The sequence below is a fragment of the Falco biarmicus genome, chromosome 4 (genome assembly GCF_023638135.1).
Source record: "Falco biarmicus isolate bFalBia1 chromosome 4, bFalBia1.pri, whole genome shotgun sequence".
Classification (NCBI taxonomy): domain Eukaryota; kingdom Metazoa; phylum Chordata; class Aves; order Falconiformes; family Falconidae; genus Falco; species Falco biarmicus.
The window spans coordinates 24,021,049-24,043,889 of NC_079291.1; the positions used below are offsets into that span (position 1 = coordinate 24,021,049).

A 22,841-nucleotide genomic window follows, 5' to 3' on the forward strand; every position below is an offset into this window, starting at 1 on the left:
ACGACGGTTGTTGTCTCCATCTACAAGCCGTCACTTGGAATACCTGTTTTCTAAAATATCTTACAAGAAATGTGAAAAGCTTGAAGCAATTAATTTCTTTTTTGAGGACCGTGCACAGGAAGGGTTTTTTTTGCTGCCTGGTGGTGTTAGGAGTTTTGCTTTCAGTGTGTATGGCTTGGGTCAGCTTACCTGTGTTTTAACTCTTCTCAACCAAAAGGAACAGCAATACAATGAATGGACTGTTGTTCTCAGAGCTCTTTGAGAAATTAAGGAATAGTGGTGCAGGCTGGCTAGCAGCAACGGTTTGGGGGAATTTAGCCCTGAGTGCGAGGTGGAATGACTTGTGCTGGAAAGGCTAGCATCTGCTGTGCAAGAGAGAATAACATTACTCCCTTCCCTGGCAGCTGAGATGAAAAAAAGCCAAGACCTTAAGCATCTTTCATTGGTTTCCACATATTCTATGGAAGGGAACAGCGGGACCAAAGGTGATGGGTTACATGGAAGGGCGTCACTTGGTTGGCTGTATTTTTGTGAATTTGAAAGCCAAATATAGCAAGTATAAAAGGGCAAAGTTTCAGTAAAGTCAGTAGTTTGCAGACTGATGAAAACGAGAGAGGGTTTTGGCATGATCTCAGTCTCTCTTACTAATTTTGGCACCTTAGTGTTTGGAAGAGCAGGAGAGCGAGCGTGGGGGAAGCCGGCTTCGCCATGAGAACCTCGCAGTGCTGATGGGCTTGGAGAGGTGTTGGTTTGTGAAGCGTTCAAGCAAGCCGCCTGGCTGTCTCCGTTCTCCCCACGCAGGGGTCTGAGTCCTGGCCTGCCCAGCCAGCTCTGTGGAGGCTGCTAAGGAGCTCCTTAGCTTCGCCAGTGCTAATTCTGCTGTTGGCACTCTGTCAGCTGCTGGAGGGACTCTCTTTCCAGCAAGCCAAATCCTTTTGTCATGATTTTGCTGTTTCCAGGGTTTCTGGCTCTACATAGTAGCAGAAGCCTGGGCTGCTCTGCGCTTGCTCTGTGCCGTGGGAATGGTGCACACCTTCGCACTTCATCCGGTCCCGTTGGCCGCTGCTGGACGCTGCACACCAGTACCTCTCTTCCACTGAAGCTCTCTTCCTTGCTCCATTTTTTTCTTAGAAATTGTGGTTTCCCAACTAATCTGTCAACATTTCCATTGCTGAAATATTGGCAAAATGTCTTAGAAGAACTAAAATTGTGCCAGCTTAGTGTCATTAGCTGTGTACTTTGCTTGTCACTGGTTTTGCTTTCATTGATTGTTCCCCTGATAAAGCTTTCCTCACTTTTTGCCTTTTGTAGATTTTAAGATATGGAAAGAAACATACCTAAACAAACCTCTCTCATAAAATGTGCATAAGATCTTAATCTGGTACTTTCTGTCTTATTGATACACTTCAAGCCATGGAGCCATCCACTGTGTCTCTAGATAGGTTGTTCTAATGCATAATACTGAAGGCTAGAGTTTTCTTCGATCCTTGCTCTGCATTTCCTTGTACATGTAATGTCTCAGCTCTGAGTTGAGCCTAAATCTTCTGCAAGACCTGCAGGTCAGTGGCGGAGTAACTTGCTTAATGACTAATGAAATTTAATACTGGAAAAGGGAAGTGGCCATCTTTTGACCCTTGGTCTCCCAGATAATATAAAGTTGTATCAGCAAAGACTATTGTCCTAGAAACTTCTACAGTTCCCTAGGTGTGGAAGGGAGAGATGAACAACTCGGGGCTGTGGTGGAGTTCACATTGGCAGCAGTGGACACTCCAGATGGTGGCTGGAGCCAGCCGGATGCCAAGCTGCAAAGTGCCGTGGAGTTTCTGGTGGATGCTGTGGAGTACTGCGTGCCTTTCTACAGAGACGTTTCAAAGGGAGGAAGGTCTTGAGAGTGCTTGTCTGGTAGGACGGGTGCAAGGGGAGCTCTGGGAGAATGAGAAGTATCAAGTCCTTAGTGGAGTGCAACCATCCAAAACAAATAAAATACTTCCGTGGTGTATGGAAGATACCGAATGCTCGTTCATTACATTCCCAGGTGCCTTCAGTTCTCTCTTTGTAGATGAGTTTGTCAGGAAATCTGTGTAAAGGAATGGGCTCATCAGCTGTTGGTGTGAACAGCGAGAGGTGAAGCAGAGGGACCCCTGAATGAGAGTGTTGGGTCGAGGGGTGTTTCACAGCCACTATTCTTGCAGGTCTTTCGTTAGGCTGTTTTTTTTCATCATTGCTGAAGCCGTCAAAGGATGGATCGAGGAACAGACTAAAATGTAAAAGTATTGCACAAAGCTTCTGATCCTTCTGCTGCTCTTTAGGGCTGGCCGTGGCTTGGTTACTTTGGGTTACTTTAGAGCAGGATGCTTTTCTGGGTCCATCCAGCTTTTAGGCTGCCTTGAGATAGTTTTGGGGGTGGTCAGCTGAGGGCTGTGGGAGCGGAGCGGTGACTGAGAGCTCCCTTTCCCCAAAAGATGTAACTGAGGGTCTGGACTGGACTTCTCAAGCTCGTGCAGGGCAGGTTAGCTATCACCTCGCAAAAAGGACTGCAAAGATGGAAATGTATGAGAAGCTGCTAAAATGTAAGGTATGATAGTGGCACAGCTGCTCCTTTCATTTCCCTGCCATCATTGCTGGACCGTTGTCTCCAAACAGTGGATTGTTTTTCAGGGTTCCTTTTTAGCTTTAACAGATTTAGTGGATTAGAATACAGGTTAATCTATAACATCTTCCTTTGTGTGGCTGTGTCCTGGACACATCCAGGAGCTTCCGCTTACATCTGAAAGAAGCTTGCAACTCTTACAAGTATTTGTCCTTTTGCTGCCAAGTGGGACAGCAGAAGAGTGAACTGGGTATTTTTCTGCCTTGCATGTGGGCACAGTAGTGTTTGGGTTTTTTTCTAAATGTCACTTTTCAGTAGTGTGTTGAGCAAAGTCCGTTTCCTCTGTTAGCTTCTGCCTGTGAAGCTGATGATCAGTGATAGTAAATGTAGATCTGCAGGTCTGACCTGGATGTGTGAAGAGACATGAATGTGAGTGACCCTGGTTTTGTTAGGGCGCTGCACTTGTTACGTTGTCAGCGCTCTTACAGACACAGTGGTGTAGATGTCAGAGGGGCCGCAGCACATCACGAAGCACTGATGCTTCCCAGCAAACGTGCCCGGGGGGGTTTGTACCATGCCTACAGAAATCCTGTAGAAGCTGTGAGATTGCACTGAACTAATGATTCTGTGCGATAAAGGGTTAACAGCTGACCCGTGAGCGTGGGCTCTGCATCAGACAATAGAGAGGACATAGCTGAAATATTCAGCAAGCTTATTTTTAATTGAAATATAAACAAAGTTGCTTTCATGGGAAGTGCCCTTCAGATATACTTGTTTCCAGCTTGGGAAGAGTTGTAGAGAGTTTGTGTTCTTTCTGCAGGTTACCTGCCTGGCTGCCGACATCTTTTCACTCTTAGTTCAGTATTTACACCTGTGAAAATTGGGTGTAAAAAGAAATGCTGTATCTGTGAGCATGGCCAGCAGTCCTTCTCCAGGCAGCGTTTGGTGCTTTAAAGGTGACAGCATAGTCCAAGGCCTGAAACGGGCAAGGATCATGGCTTGGTCCATTTCTTCAAGCAAGTGCTTTTACTGGTGGGAGAAGGAGAACTGACTGGTGTGTAAAAGCTTTAAATCAGCTCTTACGTGCGTAGCTGAGATCCCTTTAGAGTGGGAGAAGAATCTTTCTGGGAGGAGTGCCACTCCCCTTCCAGCCCCCAGGTTCTTGCTAACTGGAGTCCGGTGACTCCTCTATAGAGTCAGTATCAGGGGAAGCAGGCACAGAGGCACGAAAACAAGCAAGCATATGGAGTTAAGCTTGTGGTTGTCATTCCTGTGCCTGCAGGGAACACGTTAATCTCTCACATACAGCAGCAGCCATCTCTGCCTGTGGTATCATTGGGAAGCACCTGCAGGTTGATGTGCACAAGTGAGATGTCTGTTGCACTTGGGATATTTTGTCATACAGATGCTACTCTCGGTAGATTCATCTGCTTCTAGCCTGGTGAAGGCTGTGTGTCTGGGGGGTGCTCTGGTAATCTTTAGAGGTACAACATCAGTTTGACCAACCCACCTTCAACTCATCAGCTTTTTCTCAGTAAATCAAGGTAATACTACTATATTGAATATTGAAATAATTGCTCAAGGCTTGACATCAGTCTTTATAATGCTTAGGTAAGCAGTCAATATTTGCTTGAACAGCACCACTGGCTTCAGTAGGAATATGGCTTTATGCAGCCAGCTTGTTCTTGACTGTGTTTGCACCAGTATGAGAATGACTGCAATAAATCTGATCTGTTACATACATATCAGATTTCAGATTTCTCTAGCTCTTCCACGCTGCACATGTTTCTGCAGTATTTCCTTCAAGTTCTTTTATGACTGGGGTAGCTGCCATTAAAAGTAATGGGGATAGTTAAAACACAGTCTTGCAGTTTTCTAGAAGTGTTTCCCTCATCCAGTTAGGTGTTTGCTCTGTGCAGTATGTGTGCTATGTGAGGAATTCAGATGGTTTTCAGTCAGGGCAGGGCACTGATTTGCAGATTTTCTTATCTCAGGCATTTCTTTTAAGTACCTTGCACCCTCCTCATCCAAATAACAGCAGAGCTAGACTCTGCCCTGAGTTGAAGAGATTTATTTAGACTTGTTTCAATGACACTCGACAGGAGGAGTAGGGAAGCTTCCTCCTTTTTACATTAGAAAGATTTCCATATGGAAAAGATGCATCAAGGTGATCCTAACTCTTTGTAGGACTGGAATTGTTCTGGAACTTTCTTGTGCTTTTTTTTTTCTCCCACAACCTTCTGAAGTACATCTACTCAGGAGACAGTAACTAGAGATTGTTTCATCTGTGACCGTCTTACTGGGTTGCAGTCCTGCAAGTGTTGAGGTCAGTGGAACTGTTTGGGTGTCCAAAGCGGGTCAGGGGCGCCGGCATGTGCCCTGTGGCCACTGAGAATGGTGCCCTTGAACCTGGGCATATGTGAATCGCTTTAGACTATACCAGAATAATTAAATGTAATCCTCATTAGAGCTTGACTGGTTATTAAAGTGTACCTGTAAAGAAGGGGATTAAAACTGTTCCTGTGTAAAGCTCTTCAGTAATATCATCAACATTATATTCCTCACCCAAACGCATCCGTTTGAACTATATCCCATACTACTTATGTCCAGTATAGTTAAGCTGAACCTAGGTCAGACCTGAATCAATGTAGAAACCATCTGCTGCTATTTGCAAGCTATTAGAAAAGTTTACAGTTGCTTTACTTCTTTCTCTGTGCCTTGGTGTGATCCCAAATCTGGGTTCCACCCCAGATCCACTGATGCCATTGATCCGCAAGCCTGCCTGAGCTGGGTGCTAGGTGGTAAATCCACACCCCTCTTAGCACACGGGAAAACTTCTCATACACTTTGAACAATTGTTTACCATTACCTTTAGTCACACTGAATTCTCACCGGTTCTTAGAAGCCTCATCTCCATTGAACGGTACTTTTTTTCATTTAAAGGTATTTTTTTCACCTTGCATGTTCTGTGGGGAGGGGGCTTTGTTAGTAGGGGGCTCTCTTTGCTGGAGGGTGGGTCTTTTAGTGTGCTAATTAGGATAGTTCACACAGAGTTCAGGTAATTTTCTGTTTGTCTCATAACCTTAGGTTGTCTATTCCTTCTCCCAAGGCCATGTTTTGTTAACTTTTTGTAAGGATTTAGCTAACATCCTCTGGTTTTCAAATTCTTTCTTGTTTTTCCCTATAAATATTTACTTTTATTTTACCCCCTCTTTTTTTAAAAGTAAATAATTCTTGTGTCAGTGTGAACAAAGTCACACTTGAAATCTGTAGCTGCACTGGTAAACTAAAGCCCCTGCTGCTCAGCTGCCTTTCAGCCCCAGGTCTGTCCTTTTCTCCTCATGTGAGCAGAAGAGTGAGAGAAGACAGGCTCACTCATCTTCCTTCCCTCCCATCGGGTTTTTATTCACAGTGATAACATCCCCCTGAGCCTTCTCTTCTCCAGGCTGAACAGTCCCAGCGCTCTCAGCCCCTGCTTCTAGGAAAGATGCTCCGGTCCCAGTGATACTCCAGGCATCTTCATGGCCTTGTGCTGGCCTTGCTCAAGCGAGTCCATGTATCTCCTGTACTGGGGAGACCAGGAATGGGCACGGAGCTCCCTATGTGGCCTCACTAGTGCTAAGCAGAGAGGAAGGCTCATCTCCCTTGATCAGCTCGTAACGTTCATTCTGATGCAGCCTGGGATACTGTTGACTGCCTTTGACGTGAGGGTGCGTTGCTGGCTCATGGGCAGCTTGCTGTTCCCCAGGACCACCAGGTCCTTGTCTACAGAGTTGTCTTCCAGCCAGTCAGTGCCTGGAATGACTCCTTCCCAGGTGCAGGAGTTTGCATTTCCCCTTGTTGAACTTCTTGAGGTTCCTCTTGGTACATTTCTCCCACTTCTAAATGGCAGCACCATCATCTAGTTTAGCACTCGCTCCTCAGTTTTCTGCAAACATGCTGATGAAACTTTATCCCGTGATCCAGGTTGCTAATGAAGGTGTTGAACAGTATTGGCCCCAGTACCAGCCGCTGGGGTATAATGCTGGTGACATGCGTCTTAGTGGGCTTGGTGCAGCTCATCACAAGCCTCATTTCAGCCAGTTTTGTGTCCACCTCACTGTTTGCTTATCTAACCCATGCTTTGTCAGCTTGTTTATGAGGATGTTATGGGAGATCATGGTAAAAGCCTTACTAAAGTCAAGATAAGCAACATCCACTGCTCTTCCCTTAGCCACCAAGCTAGTCGGTTCACTGCAGGAGGCTATCAGGGCAGATATGTGTGATTTCCCCTTTGTAAATCCGTGCTGACAATGCTCAGTCATCTTCATGTGTTTGGAAATGCTTTCCAGGGTTAGTTGCTCCATCGCCTTCCCAGAGACTGAGGTTGGGCTAGGCAAGCCAGCAGGTCCCCAAATCACACTTAATGTTCTTTTTGAAGGTAGGGGTGATGCTTGCAGCTTCCCAGTCTTCAGCCATCTCTCCCAGTCACTGTGACCTGTTAAAGATTATCAAGAGGGGCCTGGCAGTGGTATCAGCCAGCTCCCTAGGCTCTTGCGGGTGCAACCTGTCAGGCCCCAATGGACTTACATATGTCCAGTTTGTTTAAGTGCTCCTTTACTTGGTCCTCCTCCACGGAGGTTAAGACTTCTTTGATCCAGATTTTTCCTGTGGTCTCAGAGGCTTGAGATTCGCAAAGGCCTGTCTTACTGGTAAAGACTGAGGTGAAGAAGGTTCTGAGGAAGGTTCTGAGTAAGTGAGTGTTTTCCACATCATTTTCCACCAGGTTCCCTGCCCCATTCAGCAGTGGGCTGAACTAATACTGCAGTTGCTGTTACTTTGGTGCTTGTGGGCATGCTGCTGGTGTGTATGGTCACATAGGACACTTGACTGGATGTATCCGATTAACGCTGTGGACTGTGGAATGCAAAACGACTTGGAACAGACGGGTCTGTTCGCATCCTTAGGGCTAGAGAATGTGCCCTGGAGAGCTGATCAAACAGCCTGAGTGGTGCAATTCTGTAATCTTTATTCCCTCTGCCGTTTGTGCTGCTGGATGTTTTCAGCAGTCAGCGTGATGTTGTGAAATGAAATGTTACTGCTCAAACAAATAAAACTTGCTCTTTATAGTCCTATTAAGAGAAAACCAGATTGTTTTACAAACATCTCTTTCAGTACAAAGTCTCCAAAAATGTGAATTGTTTTTTTTAACTTGCCTTTTACTTTGTTTCCTTTGCTGTAGAGTCTCGAAGTTACACGGAAGCCATTAACCACTCCATGGTGATGTCTGACAGTGCTGTGGGCACTAACCCGGCTTTGCTGAGGGCCAGCATGCAGGCGGATCCCTCCTTTCAGCGCTGTTTTGCATCTTCGTGTACTGTGACAAGTAACAGCACTATCCCAGGGGGAGAAAGGTAGGAAAAAATTCTCTTACCTTGCTGCGTACTTCTCGTAACCACAGTTTCCAGCCAAGATGTTACGCCTGCATCTTCATTGCAGAGCATTTGTCCAAGGACCTTGAGTTTGGTTGTGACTTACAATGATGTTGTTGTCCACCAGCTGAAATTTGCCGCGTAGACAGATGTTATTTATATGTCAGGGACACAATTAGCTTGGAAGATAAATAGGAATACAAAAATAAATAGGAATTTATAGTTTGGTTACTTTACTACATACTAGCACAAGCTCATATGTATTTCCCTGTGTGCTTTACCAGCTTCTCTGATGCCTTACTGAAAAGCATTTCATGACATTTCAAATTGGAGGAAGTTGTATATGAAAGGGAGGGAGCACTCTTCTCGCTGCTGTACGTGTGTTTCTGGTCAGTAAAATGCCGGAAGATTTCTTTTTGGTAGTGAATAGTTGACTTTAGTTGACTTGCTTTCAACTGCTCAGCAGGCTGAGAGATTTTATTATTTCATGTTTGTATTGTGGCAAATACATAGGGCTCTGGACCAGAGCTTGAATAGTGTAAATTTACAAAACGGTCCAAAGGAGCTTACAGCATAAGGTAAGAAATAGCAGGAAACACAGCAAACCACCAAGGAGCCTCAGGTTACTGTCAGAAGGGTCAGAAGGCCATGACAGGGAATGGTCAGCCATTAGCTGTGCCCTGTAAATACGTAATCGATAGGAGGTGATGTGTTAACAGCTGATGAGGTTTCCCTCTCCATCACTCTGCAACAACGTTCCTTTGTAGCTATTTATCCTGTTCTTGTCCTGGGATAGTTGGCTCCTTTTTCACAGTGAGTGTTTGGAAGGCTGTTGGTTGGTGTGTCAGACACTCAGTGAGGACTTTGAGTATGTTGATACCTATTTATCTTTTATTTATCTTCCCATCTAATTGATCTCATTTTCAACCAGTACTTGGACTGTGAAAAAATGTTTTCGTTTTGTGAATCATGAGACTGAACAAAGTATGTTAGTATTTTCTGAGGAGGAGGCAAGTTTAACATTTCATTCTAAGTGGATATGAATTAAAAGCTTGTCAGGCAATCCAGTCATTACCAAGTTTGCATTCCTACTTCAAACTTTATCTAGAAAATTCTGTTCACTTATTTTTAAATTTTTTGGTTGTTGTCGTCATTTTTCATTTAATCTAGCAGATACCTACAGCTGTAGGGTTTTTTTCTTGCGATGATGTCAGCCTTCCGTTTGCTTCCCTTCCATTTCTTTATGGTCCTTCTACTTTGATCTGTCCAAATTTACTGGTATCCATTTCCGTGGTTCCCTTTTAAATAAAAATGCTTTTTTCTTTTTATGTATCTTATGTCAGTTCTTCCTTTGCATCTCACAATGAGTTTGTTCTCTCTACATCTGATATTGCTGGTCGTGTTTTTCAGCTACAGTCTGAGGGTGTTTCACTTTTAGAAGCAAGGAAACAATTTAATTTTTTCTTGGGTTGTTTCATCAGAAGCTTAGTTTATCTTGTTGGAAGGGTATTTGTTACTCTTCACTTGAGCAGGTGGAATGGCTAGTAGAAAAATCTAATGTTAGCTGTCGAATTATTTAGTTCTATCAATCAGAACAATTCTGTCATCAAATAAATTAACTGCCTCCTTCCTTTTTTGATATAAATTGTATTTAAATGGACTTACCTGGTCCAGGAGTTGGGTCTTGCGAACTGTGTGTTCTTATAGTAATTACTAATTTCTTGTGCAACCATGCGCAACTACTGCTTAGCCCATTTCTTTTAAGAGGCTGCATCGTAGGGACTACCGTGGCAGTGTCAGTTTTCTTCCATAAACCTCTGCCTTTGGTGGCAGCCTTGCCTTCAGAGAGTCTTGCCTCCTGCTGCTCTTTTCCAGGTAGCACTTGAGCTCAGCATGTAGAGACCTGCAGGACCACTGTACGTGCGGCAGGGCCATGAACAGCCTCACTGAGTTGATTCATACTCACAGTAACCCTCCTCAGACAGGGGGAAGGAGGGGTATTTAACAGCTGTGATAAATTTGGTGGCTGGGTTTACAGTACAAAACTCAGAAGCTGTCTGATCAGCATGGCTGGGTGGGGGGTGATGAAGCAGACGGTATTGACCTGTGCTGAAGGTGGGGCTGGTGCCCCCTTGGCCCAGCTGTCACCAGCTCCAGCCTGTGGACACACACCTTGGGGATTGTCCTGGGTGAGGTGATCCCTTGCTTTCCATGATCGCTGTCGTAGGGCTTGTACAGTGACATGTGAAGGGAACGATGTGGCTGTTGTTTTATTGTTGTGTTCCATTTTTTTGACTTTTTGACAGCTCTTCTGCAACGGAACGCCCTTGGCTTGAGAGCAGCCCTAAAGCTTCCCCATCGCTCCAGCTTTCCATAGGAAACAGCAGGCCGCCGGGAGGTTACCTTGTGCCCTCTGAATTTTCAAATGCCGTGCAAGATGTCTCTCTCTTGTCTCATTTCCAAACTCCAGGACTGCAAGTCGTCACCCTGAGCAGCCTGGAGAATTCACCAGCAGAGCCACAGCAAGAACCCGCTGTGAGCAGCAATGCCCGGGTCTACCTGAGCAACAGCGGGAGCAGCAGGGGCAGTAGCTCCCCCCGAGAGGAGAAACAAGCTGCTTTCCCTGCCAATGCTAGAATCTCTCCTAAAACCGCGGGCTCATCAGTGGCACATGCTGAGGACAATGGCTTTTTGACGCAGAACTTTCTTACGGTGGCCTCTGGACACAATAGCCAGAACAGTGTGGTTCAGCAGCACCTGCATGCTCAGCCACCTCTCCCAGAGAAAAAGCGGTCCTCCGAAGGAGACCGTTCCTTTGCCTCCGTGTCACCTTCTTCGAGCGGCTTCTCGAGCCCCCACAGTGGGAGCACCATCAGCATCCCCTTCCCAAACGTCCTCCCAGATTTCTCAAAAATGTTAAGTGCTTCCCCAGTGCCAGGTGGGTTCTGCATCAGAGAAATGCAAAATACATCTGATTTTATACGAGTTTATAAAAAGCATTCAGGGGATTTTAAAAGTGGGGAGGGGAGGGGAAATGCAATGGAGTGAAAATGGCAGAGAGGACTTGAATGTTTGCAGTAAGTGGCGCCAGTTTCACTGGCTTTGGGTGTGTTACTGGGAGAGCGAGGCTGCAGAATCCTTTCTGCGCTCCCGCAGGTGCCAGCTGAGGGTAGCCTCCCTTCTGAACTGCCAGACCACAAGGGAGCCCTGCGGAGTCTGAGGTCTGAGTTCTTTTAATAAGGGCTGGCTTTCTGGACCTTTCTAGACTTGTGTCAAGAATAGTTAAAAAGGTAGATGTGTATTCACTGGACCCCACTGAGACGTTTGTTATTAATATGCCTTTATAAATGTAAAGAGTTTTTCATATTTTATGAGTTTTGCAAAATGCAACTTCAAGAATGCTTTCAGAATCTTCGTGTACAGTATTGTATTTGCTGGTTCTAAAAGCGCCTCAGAGTGTCTCTTAGGTTGTTCTAATCATGAGTTTTTGAATAATTAAGGTGATAGGAAGTCGGAAAGAAAATAAATGCTTTTGTATTTAAGAGCTTTCTTGACCTATTTTTTCCCCCTTTCATTTCACAGAAAACACAGCTGATAAACATGTGACAGTAAAATTTGTCCAGGACACATCCAAGTTCTGGTATAAGCCAGATATTTCAAGAGAACAAGGTACATCAACTCAACTGATATTCTGGCATATCTGTTCACAGAATGGCTGGTTGGTTTGGTGAATTCTCCTTCAATTTTTTTGATGCGTACCGTATATCTAAAAGATGTACAAGAAGAAATATAAAACCTGGAAGGGCTACAGACAACCTCACTTAATTTCTTTTGTCCAAAGGCTGAATTTGAGAGTGGAGGGCAGTCAAGTTGTCCTTAAAAAATACTCTGTTAATTAGACAAATTGCTATCCTAAGTGAACTAACTACAAAGTAATTTTAATCTGCCAGTGGTAGTTGCAGCAAATGTACTTTACTGAAAAGCTCCAGGTTTTGGAATGACAAATAGGCGTGATGTGATACCAAACATCTGTGCTCTCAGAAATGTTTTTGAGTACAAGTGTGCTGCTCTGGCATGATCTCAGCCACGCGTGTTTCACTGCAATGCGATAGGCTGAGCGATGCTAAGTATCAGACAATACTTCATTAGCTAGAAGCCATTATAAAAGCATCATCATCTGCCAGTCTTGCTATAGCCTGAATTTTATTTTCAGCTGCAAGTGACGTACATTATGTCTTACAGGTCAGGAAATAACACTCCCATGGAGCAACGTCTTTATGATGTACAATACAGATGTAGTACATCTGTACATAGACTTGTTATTAAATGAGATGGAGAAAGGTTTTACCATGTATGTGCGAACGGTACATGCGAACTTAAACCTTGCCCCTGCAACGATGTGTAAATAAAGCACACTGGGCGCTTTGCAAATGTGATTGATCTGATGGTCCTTGTGTCCCTATTGTCACATTCAGCTATACTGAATTATATTTAATGAGTTATGGCAGGATATGAAACCAGGATTCTTAAAATGCGGTTGTCAAAAAGGAAAAATGACAAATTAGTTCTTCATTGGGAAGGAAGTTGACACTAAAGCAAAACAACCTTCTGCTGTTGGCAGATGATGAATTGCTATATCTGTCTAGTTCATAGTTCCTCAAATGCTGAGGATGCCTCTTACAGTGTAGTGATAAATATGAGCCCAGGGGAATAAAGAAAACAGATCATTAATTCATCTTTGGATGATGTTTTACTGATCCGTTCAGGCCAGTCCCCTTTCCCTTGTCTGCCCCCCAGCCATAATGAGAACTGAGTCTTAAATGTGCAAAAAATAATTTCCTGACTTGATGCGAGTCCAGAGAGGGGAGTGGATTGTAAAGGAAGCTGCCTGAACAAATGGAAAGAAAATCTTCCCAACCTTTTAGTATGTCTTTTCACCCTACCACGTAAAATTCCTTTTGAATAAAGTGTTTTAAGATACTGTTGCTGAGGAGGGGGAGCACTTGTTCTTTTTTCCTATGCTTAATGGTCTGCTCCTGTAGCATATGATTACTGTCCCCCTATGGATTTAGAAGTGTTGCGCGAGTATTGCTGAATTGCAGGGGTTAATGTATTCATCCTCACAGCACATGACAATTTATTGTGAAAATAGTGTTCACCATCTGACACATGAACGGAACAGAATATATACACATTTGCTCTACTCACTTAAACAGAAGAGACACGTCTGCATTTTACTGATATTCTGTTACTACTAGGGTTTTTTTTCATTTCATGGAAAAAAACGTGTGTGTATGTGTTTACAATGTAATCATTGGTCAGGCCTTGCAAATTATGGCTTCATGCCCCATATGCATAATTCCAATGTTCTATATATACAGACAGCTAAGGACTGAAGGATTAAATCTGGGCTTTTTCCAGGGTTTCTCGGAAGTCTTGCTGGTTGTTAGAAATCCTGGAAACAAACACAAGTATTTCCAAAAAATTGGGGGGTGGGGAGTGGGGTGAGGGCTAAGCAAAGTAATAGGATTTTATTAAGAAATGTCATTAGATTAACATTTTGTCTTCTTTTAATGTGAGTTTAAGATTTTGGGCTACTAGATTTCAAAGTCTGTAGCAGCCTCATGCAGACCAAAAGCGGTTTCCCTGCAAGTGGTTCCTCCTGTGGAGGACTTCAGGTCACACTTCCAGGAGACATCAAAGAATATGTAAATTATTAGATGTAAAGTATTTCCAGTGCTTGGATTGTGTAAGAGCAAATATTTTCTTACATTCCTTGCCTTCCTTTAAAACTAGTAAGGGAGTAAGACTGCGTTGCAGGGTCAGAAACTTGGTGGTGGATGAAAACGGATCTGCTCCGCCTGTTGAAGCTGCATAGGAAAAGAAAAACAGTGCTGTCTAGTGAGCCTGGGAATTACAGAGAGCTGTGCTTTCTGTCATGCTTCTGACAACTTGACAAAATGTAAGCAGGAATCAGCTTGGTGTTGCGGTGGCTGTAGGAAACCTGGTGGGACCTGCACCCCGTTCTCAGTGTGAAAATCAGTGGGGATCTGTACTTCAGGCTTCTCATTGATAAGTATCTGCAAGATTTGCACAAGATGTGTCCACTCACATCCCCCAAATATGCTTGATTATATTCTGTTCTATGGCAGTGGGGACAGAGAAAAAGATTTCATTTCCTTCAGTCTCCTATTGCTTATAGATTTGCACTTCTGTACTTTCTGGGTGCGTGCATTGCTCTGGAACTGTGTTTCTCTCTCTCCCCCTGAATCCCTTGCAGCCATTGCTGTTCTCAAGGACAAGGAACCTGGGTCATTCGTTGTTCGAGACAGCCATTCTTTCCGCGGAGCCTATGGACTAGCCATGAAAGTTGCTACACCACCTCCTTCTGTGCTACAGTTAAACAAGAAAGGTACTGTATGCCTTCTGTCTATTACTTGCCAAGCTGTATGTAGTAGGAAGTCCTTATTACTGGGTAGTAATCTGAAGGAATCTCCCCTCTTCCAGTAAGTGGAACTTGAGATACAGGCTCCTTTTCATACCTTGTTAAATGAGACTGGGTGTCCCTTGTACTTCATGGGTTCTCCATGGCTTGTAAATGTGCGCTCATTATGGCTGTGTGTGTATTCAACCTTATCAACCTAATAGAATACCAGTGCCGTCTCAGTAATGAGTCTTCCCTAGCAATCACAAGTCTGCATCTGATCCACATACCACCATGTAAAGCTTTTGCATGGCTGGAAGGTTGAATGTTTTTGGCCCCAAGGTTTTGTTTTGAGACAGTTCTACATTTTAGATGTAAATCTGAGGTGGTTGCCTAAGGTAAGGTGATAGCTGTTTAAAAGAAGTGATGGAATACATCTCTCTCCCAGCTCCAGTGGTTCCGCGTTTATAACTGGTGCCTGGTTGTTGTGAAAGGTAAAATGGGAAGAACAGAAAGCATTCATCAATGTGTGGAAACTCAGCAGCCAGTATCTCTGGTGTTCTTGGCTCCATTTGTGCCACTGCAAGGGTGGCGGGGTGGTTTCCATTGCTGCTGTTTTCCTTTTACAAAGCTTATTATATTTCATTAGTACATGCTGGCTGGCGAGGTAAGCCACTGAGATGGCAGGAAAGCTGTGATTCCCGGTGGCGTGGCTATGGAAGTGTGGGTCTCTGCGGGGTTGGTTGGTTGGTTGGCTGCTGTATGTTTGTGGTGGTTTTGGGTTTTTTTTAAGATTTCGTGCTTACTCTGGGGCAAGGTTAGCAGTCCATCTTGACTACAGTAACACTCTCAAATTCTATATGCTTAACCTGGTATCTTGAGAAAATTTCTAATAAAACTTTGCCATGTAATCCATCTTTTTCTTGCCAAGAAACATCAGCAGAACCAATGCGATGTCTGATTTAATGAAGACCAGGGTGCACTGGAGTGGTGATAGCAGCAACAAAGGGGTAAATGGAGAGTGGCTGTAGGTGTTTTTAGTAATTTTTTTTTTTGTCATCAGACCAGTGAAGTCCAGGAAGACATGTAAGTTCAAGCTCTGCTAGCCTTTAACAGCCAGTTCACGTTAGCTGTATCACAGGCAGGTAGTAGTCAAGAGAAATTTGTAGTAAGGGACTGTTGCATTCCTTAGTGTCTCGCTGTGTGATATTTAGCTTTTTTAGTTCCTATCGTTTCATCCCAGAAGGCACAAATTTGTTCCGTCTCCTGCAGGATTTCTTGTTCCAGGCTTCCCCTTCCCACATGCATTGTAGTCGTTTATTTTTAGTACTGTGAGAGCATAGTGGCCAACAGCGAGCTGTTTGAAAAGGTGATCTTTGCAATATACGCTTGCAGAGAAGTTTCTGCTGTCCAGAGTAATGTGCTCCTCTGTGTTAGCCTGAAAGTCAACCCTTGATGTCTCGTGTTTGCTGGACTGTGACTGATGGATCAAAGGGAGCATTTGTGTTTGTGGCTCTTTTGTTCAGGTTTGAATGGTTGGGTAGCTTTGTCCCCTCGCTATGAAATAACCCTTTAATTACTTGGAGAGAGATTAAGTTTGTAGACAGGTGTGAAATACTGTGAACCAGTCTATCAAGAAGTAATGAAGTTGTCTTAATTATATGTGTGCATATGTGTAATTATATATATGTATATGTGTAGAAGAATGCTAAATCTCAAGAGGATTTTTATATGCCTCTTGAAATTTGAATCTCCTCATTCCATCCAATTTAACAATTTCAGTGTGTCCTAGACTCCTAAGAGATAAAAACTGGCTTTAAAAGTCTAGTGAAACCTGAGTGTTTCATGTAATTGTTATGGAGCAAAGACTTAGTTAAAACTGCAAACATTTTAAAACTTACAAATTTATTGAGAGACTTGGCATCATTACCTTTGTGTGGCTGTATCTTCCATTGGTTTAATCTGGACTTTGAGCAGAGCTGTCACTAGGAATCTGAGTATTTTATCATACTTTTACTTCCTTGTCACGTTGGATACAAGTTCTTCTCATGGGCAAGTGCATCAGAATTTCTGACCATTTCTTTTCCAAATTTCTGTTCCTGTGTGTCATTGGGACCATGCTTAGACCTTTAGGACACAGGTGTATATTCGGATATCAGTCCCTTATGATTACAAAACCTTTTCCTGTGGTTGTCTAAAGCAAGCTATATTCTTGTGGGGTTTTTTTGCAAAATGGCCTTTTTACTGCAGCTTGTAACCTTGCAGCAGAGCAGATCTAATGTATTCTTTGCGTGCTGTATATAAAACATTTGGTGGTAATGTGGAAAACTGCTTCATAAAGACCTGCTAATTTGTGAGACTATTGTCTGTTTATTGCTTCTCCTCATGAGCTTTCTTTTTCTTTTTCAACACAGTTGGAGATTTGTCAAATGAACTTGTAAGGCATTTTCTGATTGAGTGCACTCACAAGGGGGTACGCTTGAAAGGATGCCCAAATGAACCGTATTTTGGTAAGTACTGTGCATCACAGGGACACGGAAAATGCGTTTGCCAGAGCTGTTTTATAGACTTGGATGGAGTGCAAATGAGGGAATGCTTTGCTCAAGTGCTGATGATTTCTGTAGGAACCCATTCTGAGGTTACAGGAGCTTTGTACACGTTTACCTTAAGTATATGTGTAGGGCACTCTGGCACAGATGCAGTGACCAAGCGTATGTACAATGGCTAAAATGACACTGGGGTGGGATGTTCACAAAGTACTTTATGTGGCAGCAGCCACCCTGATGTGCTAGGGTGAAAGCACATTACCTGTTGGGGCAAGCAGCCAGACACCTACCTAGCTGCTCACTCATTTTCCCTCTTCAGTGGGGCAGGAGGGGCAAACAGGATGGGAAAAGCCTTGAGTTAAGATAAAGACAGGGAGGTTGCTAAGCTCTTACTGCCATGGGCAAAAGAGACTCAACTTCAGGAAAATTAATTTAATTTTTTGCCGATTAGAATCGATATTCAGGTAGTGAGAGACAAACACTAAAATAACACTTTTCCTTCCCCTTTTCCCAAGCTCAACTTCACTGCTTCCCCCCAGACTCTTCCTGACTGTGGTGTGTCCTTTGCTGGGTCTCACCCTTTTTGTTCCCTCCTTGTCCTTGTGCAGCCTTTTTTGCCCTTTCTTAGGCTTTCCCGGAGGCATCCCACCTGTAGCTCAGTGGGGCTGCTGGAGCGGGCGGTGCCCGGCACCCAACACACCGAGGAAAGGGACAGCTACCATGAAATAAACAAGTGGGAAAGGACAAATCCTATTTGAAGGTGGATTGAATTTTGTCCATTTGGCATGAGACCTATTGCAAATCAGAATTTTTAGCCCAATCCTGCCTTGATCTTGAAGTACCTGTTTACAGCACATATGTAGCCCTAGTAATCTTTAGTTTGAGCATCTCTTAATCTTTCAATGTGTACAGCCTCAAAACTGCTTCACAAAGTGGGTGGGCAGGCACTGTCACACCTGGGGGGGTAAGATAGTGAGGGACTAATAGTATCAGATTTTGAGTTTCTGTAAGACCCTTGCAGAATTGGGTCATCTTGCCATTCCAGAGAAATTTTTGGTGGGCTGTAAAAATGAGGTGGTTTTGGTTGAGCTGTAATTTTTTTTCAAGCATGGGCTTGTGATGTTCAATATTAGTAAAGGGGACCAAAGAATGGCTTTTTGTACGGACAGACTGATGAACATTGCGCCTTCCTCTCACTCCTTAGAGTATAGTCTCTCATGCTAATGTCAAGGATGACTAGTGTTTAATTATTTTAATTAAGCCAAGTCCGAATGACAAAAGTGGCTTTGAATAGAAAAGAAGAAAAATTTAATAGAGGATGCTACATACATCACTGCTGCGTTGAATGGAGGAGGTTTTTTCTAGACCATCATTTATACTTTCACAAAATAGAGGTGTATGTAGGCAAAGCAGTGGAGAGTGGAGACTAGGTGTCTAAAAGGCAGAACTCACTCTTTCTCTGCCTCATTACATAGCATTGACCCCTTGTACTCTTACCATCTTCGTAAGATTTTACTACATCTAATGTAGCATAAGATAAGAGCATTGAAAGAAATTTACTGACTTCCATGTATTACTGTTCTTGTCGTTTTTGTGCTTTTCTCCCATTTGAAGCAAAGCCATTTAGGTTAGGGTTTAAGCCAGGAAAGGGAGCGTATGACTGTGATTAATGAGTTCAAGTACCTCCAACTGAGACAGTGCTGGGAAACATGAATATGCTAAAATTGACTGAAGAGAGTCTTGTCTTAGGTGCCAAGAGTTTTGGGGGTCTTTTTTGTTTGTTTGTTTGTTTTTAAAGGGCAGGACGGGGAGGCCTCTTATTCTGTAAAATACTTGGAGCCAACATAACTGTTAAGCATTCTTGTTGTCCACCAAGTTAATTGTGCGTGTCTTGTTCTTCTCCTGACCACAGGGAGTTTGACAGCTCTGGTGTATCAGCATTCCATCACCCCACTGGCACTACCCTGCAAGCTCCTCATCCCAGACAGAGGTATGCTGTTAAAGTGCAGTAGAGATAGAATGCAGTCAAGCTCTGCTCCAGAGTGCCGGTGTCCAAAGGCAGGTGAACACGTCACAAGTTGAGATCTAAGCCAACACACAGGGAAGGAAGCTGTCTTTTAAAAGTGGTTCTTCAGTACTGCCGACAGCTCTTACCCAAGGGGTAGCTGCGAGCAGCCTAGTACTGTGATATTCCAGTCATAAACATATATGTGTCACGGAAATCTGCGCGGTAATCTAGCATGCAGGAAGACAAAAGTACTTCTCAGATGTGATGTGTGGTTAGATGTAACTGCATGTTCAGGTCTGGGTTGCAGAAGGGCTTTAGGGAAGGCAAGTAGGTAAAGAACAGAAGGTGCCCTGAGTGTGACACGGGCAGCAAGGAAATAGCAGCTTGCACAGGTCAAAACGTTGAAGTAAACGATGAAACAGCCTGTGTTGTGTTGTGGGACTGTAATTCTAATTTTGGTTATGGTGATTTAATGAACCACTCGCAAGACAACAGCAAACGCAACTATGCTTGCCCTGTAATCCAGTCGTCTGTTGTTCTCCCACATGAAGTTAACATCAGATGTTTTATTGAAATGTTAAACATTCTTGTGGTTTTCTACTGAACTCTTTAAACTTTTGTTAAAGGCCATATGTCAGTGTTCAGACATAGCATTTGAATTACGCAAATACATTAATGAAACCATTTTAGCCCCAAAACTTGCTATGGTGGATGTGACCAGGGATATCTTTATATGGGAAAACAGGGTGGTAGGTGGGCTTGTTCTCCTTATCCTCCTCACCTAAAATGGAAACCTCCTTCTGTTCTGGCAGAGGTGCAGCGCTGAAACATTTGCCAGGTCCTAAATAAACATACCACAGTGAAATTTTATTTTGGATTTATGTTTTTCATCCGGTACCATCACACATTTTAAGGTGATCTTCTCTTCTGTGGTTAATGATTCTGGATGCAGTGGGTGGAGTATTTAAAGTGTATGGATAACTCTAAATGTGTGAATGGTGTCACGAACCATGTGACTGCTCTCTTCCTCATTCAAGTGTATTCAAAGACAGCATGCATTGCGTTAAACAGAGCAGTAAGTGACATCTTTTTATGTGCATTTATATAACTGAAATAACATACCAACGGAGAGATTTCTCACTAGTTTTAACAGAAGACTGGGGGGCAAACATTCCGCTGCTGTCTTAATAGTTCAGATGTTCATTTCCTACATGAGGAAAGAAGGATTAAGTTGTCACCTTCTGAATCAAAATACAATTAATTCATTTTATCGTAGAAACACAGAGTCTTTGTGACTAAATTAGTTTAAATTATGCAAATTAAATGAGATAATTAAAATCACACTATTTAAAAAATTTCAAGGCTGTGATGAGGGAATATAGCTATTGGTATTATTTTAACGTCACATCACGTGTGTCCCTGCAGCCTATGCTATGTAGTTACGTCCTTTACTGTCAGTAAATAAAGGCTGAGCATCCCTCCTGCCATGCTGGCAGCCAAAAAACTGATGCAGCGCAAAACTCACATGAATTACTATAGTTGCAGATACAGGGTTGTTCAGTGTTTCTGGCCAAGGGTTGTCCAGTAGATGAGATCGCAATTACAAAAGCTAAGCTCATGCTTGACAATGTGCATTGATTTGTCAGTTCGAGTCCAAACAAGACATGGACAGTGTTTTCTGTTTACAGATCCCTTGGAGGAGATAGCAGAAACTTCCCCACAAACTGCTGCAAACTCGGCAGCGGAGCTTCTCAAACAGGGTGCAGGTCTGTTAAACTTTTTCTTTGTATTTGACTGCCACCGAATTTTGTATCTTACAGGCAGGATGAAGCTGAAGCTTAGACTGGACTGAAGGATGTTTAAAGGGAGCAGTTTAAATTTAGAGTGCTGTGTAGAAGTGTAAAGGGCACTGTGAGGATACGTACCAAGTTCTTTCTGTTTTCTGCAACCAGCTTCTAAGTTCCACAACCTTGTGTTTGCTTTCCTGTTGTGTCTGCAGTGAGAATGTGACGTATGCATAGGTTGCTGCAAACACAGCAATTTTTGAGCTGTGACGTTGCTTTCAGAACTGATGGACTCTAAAGAAGATATTTTCAAACTGTGGTTGCAGAGGTTCATGAACGATTTCCGAGGTCTGCAAAAGGCAACTAAGGGAAGTGTTCAGTAGGGTTACATTCTCAGCGTAGGGGTCAACAATACTGCTGGAAAATGCTTACTGTCCCATTGATCTTAAAAAAAAAAACCCAAACCCAAACATTAAAAAACATTGCCCTGTGCTTCACTTCATGCTACATGTTGTTAGGAAATGACGAGTGTCTTTTACATTGGATGCTGGTTTATGGATTCTTATGCATACTGCAGTACCCGTGCAGGTGTAGAGACGTGTTCTGCTTCTCTTCTGCTTTGTTTATGTGCAGCTGACCCAGAGACAGCTAGTGAAATAGCCTGTCTGAAAAACCGTGCTGGTGTCCCAACCCACCGTTACTGGCCATGGAGCGCCAAGTACCCCTTCGTAATCTGAAGGCTGGGCTTAGCAGAAATGCAGCTGCTGTGTCGTTCCCCTGTGCAGTGGGCATTCCCGGGGGATCCTGGCCGTGGTGCCTGGGCTTCAGGCTGCGCTGTGAATTCTCCCCAGGATCTCTTTGCCTGCACTGCATTTCACTCTTTGAGTTCAGCCTGTCGCTGGAGCCACAAGCACCAGGGTTGTGGCCAAGCACACCTTTGGGAGGATGCTGCCTCGTTGCCCTCACCCGTTTTGGGGCATTTGTGAAGGGGGCCGTTGCCAAGCTGAGCAGCTGTGGAGGAGAGAGAGTGTTGCCTCTTGCTTGTGCAGCAAAAAAAGGAATCTGAAGTACCACTTTGAGTGCTGTAATCGAGCAGGCATGTGTGGCTGAGGCATTGGCAAGCCTTTGTGAGGCTGTGCCAGGAGTGAGCGCAGTGTTGGCCTTTCTGTCTGCCTGTGCTGGTGGTGGTTGTGCCCAGTGGGGGGGGGGGAACCCAAAGAAGGAGAATGAATTTTTTTTAGAACTTACCCTCTTGAAAACCCAGCAAAAGGGGCATGTGATATCTTTTCTGGGTTTCTCCTTGCTCAGGCAGTGCTTTTCAAAGAAAAAGAATGCTTAATTCAGCTGGGGCAGTAGTCAGTTAACTCCTTGTGGGAGCTGTCACATCATGGATCATTTGGGGATCTTAGTAGGTTTTTTGTTTTTTCCTTTTGTTATTCTTGTTGGTTTTGGTTTTAAGTAAGGATTTGAAACCTGAATAGATAAATTAGCTAGGAGAGATTCTCAGAGGGGTTTTTTTGCCTTAAAACATCATACCCCACTAATTTTCCTTGTTTCAGAGGTCCCTCTCCGGTCATAGAGACATTCAGGTTGTGGAGTGCAGACCTGAAGCATGTAAATTGTTTCTTTGCCAACTATCTGAGCTTATGTGAGTGCCAGCAGTTTAGTTAAAGCAGATGCACTTTTTCGCTGCCCTGCTTTACCCTACCCTTATCCTACTGCACAAGCAAAAAAATGAGGCTGTCTTTTCCTGGAATTATTGTTTTTATAGCTGTCTAAAAAACGTAATGTGCGTTTCCAGTCAAATCTAAATGCACAAGCTGCCCAGAAATTCTTTGCTTCCTAGAGAGTGACAACTGAAGACTAGAAACGATACAGATAAGTGGCTTTTCCCTAGAAGAAACCTTGCTTTGTTAACTTTTCGGCTTGGTGGCAAAACTTTCTGCCCCAAATAAATCCTGGTTCTTCCTGTCTGTTTCCAATAATACAGCCAAGGAACTAAGCATCCTGAACAGAGCACATTGCCAGGCTAAAAGCAGCAGGATTTACTCAGTGGCCACGTTGTGTAGGTGTTGGTG

General features: G+C 43.7%; 1 protein-coding gene across 13 annotated transcripts in view; it reads left to right on the plus strand.

Annotated features, from left to right (window-relative positions):
- TNS3 (tensin 3) overlaps positions 1 to 22,841 on the plus strand; it is a 281,293-nt gene that overhangs the window by 250,451 nt on the left and 8,001 nt on the right. For all 13 annotated transcript variants that reach the window (XM_056338690.1, XM_056338693.1, XM_056338703.1 and 10 more), the window contains 7 exons: positions 7,812 to 7,983; positions 10,308 to 10,939; positions 11,584 to 11,670; positions 14,282 to 14,413; positions 16,840 to 16,935; positions 18,884 to 18,961; positions 20,668 to 20,745. In XM_056338690.1, the coding sequence (XP_056194665.1) occupies positions 7,812 to 7,983; positions 10,308 to 10,939; positions 11,584 to 11,670; positions 14,282 to 14,413; positions 16,840 to 16,935; positions 18,884 to 18,961; positions 20,668 to 20,745 (1,275 nt within the window). The remainder of the gene's footprint in view (positions 1 to 7,811; positions 7,984 to 10,307; positions 10,940 to 11,583; positions 11,671 to 14,281; positions 14,414 to 16,839; positions 16,936 to 18,883; positions 18,962 to 20,667; positions 20,746 to 22,841) is intronic.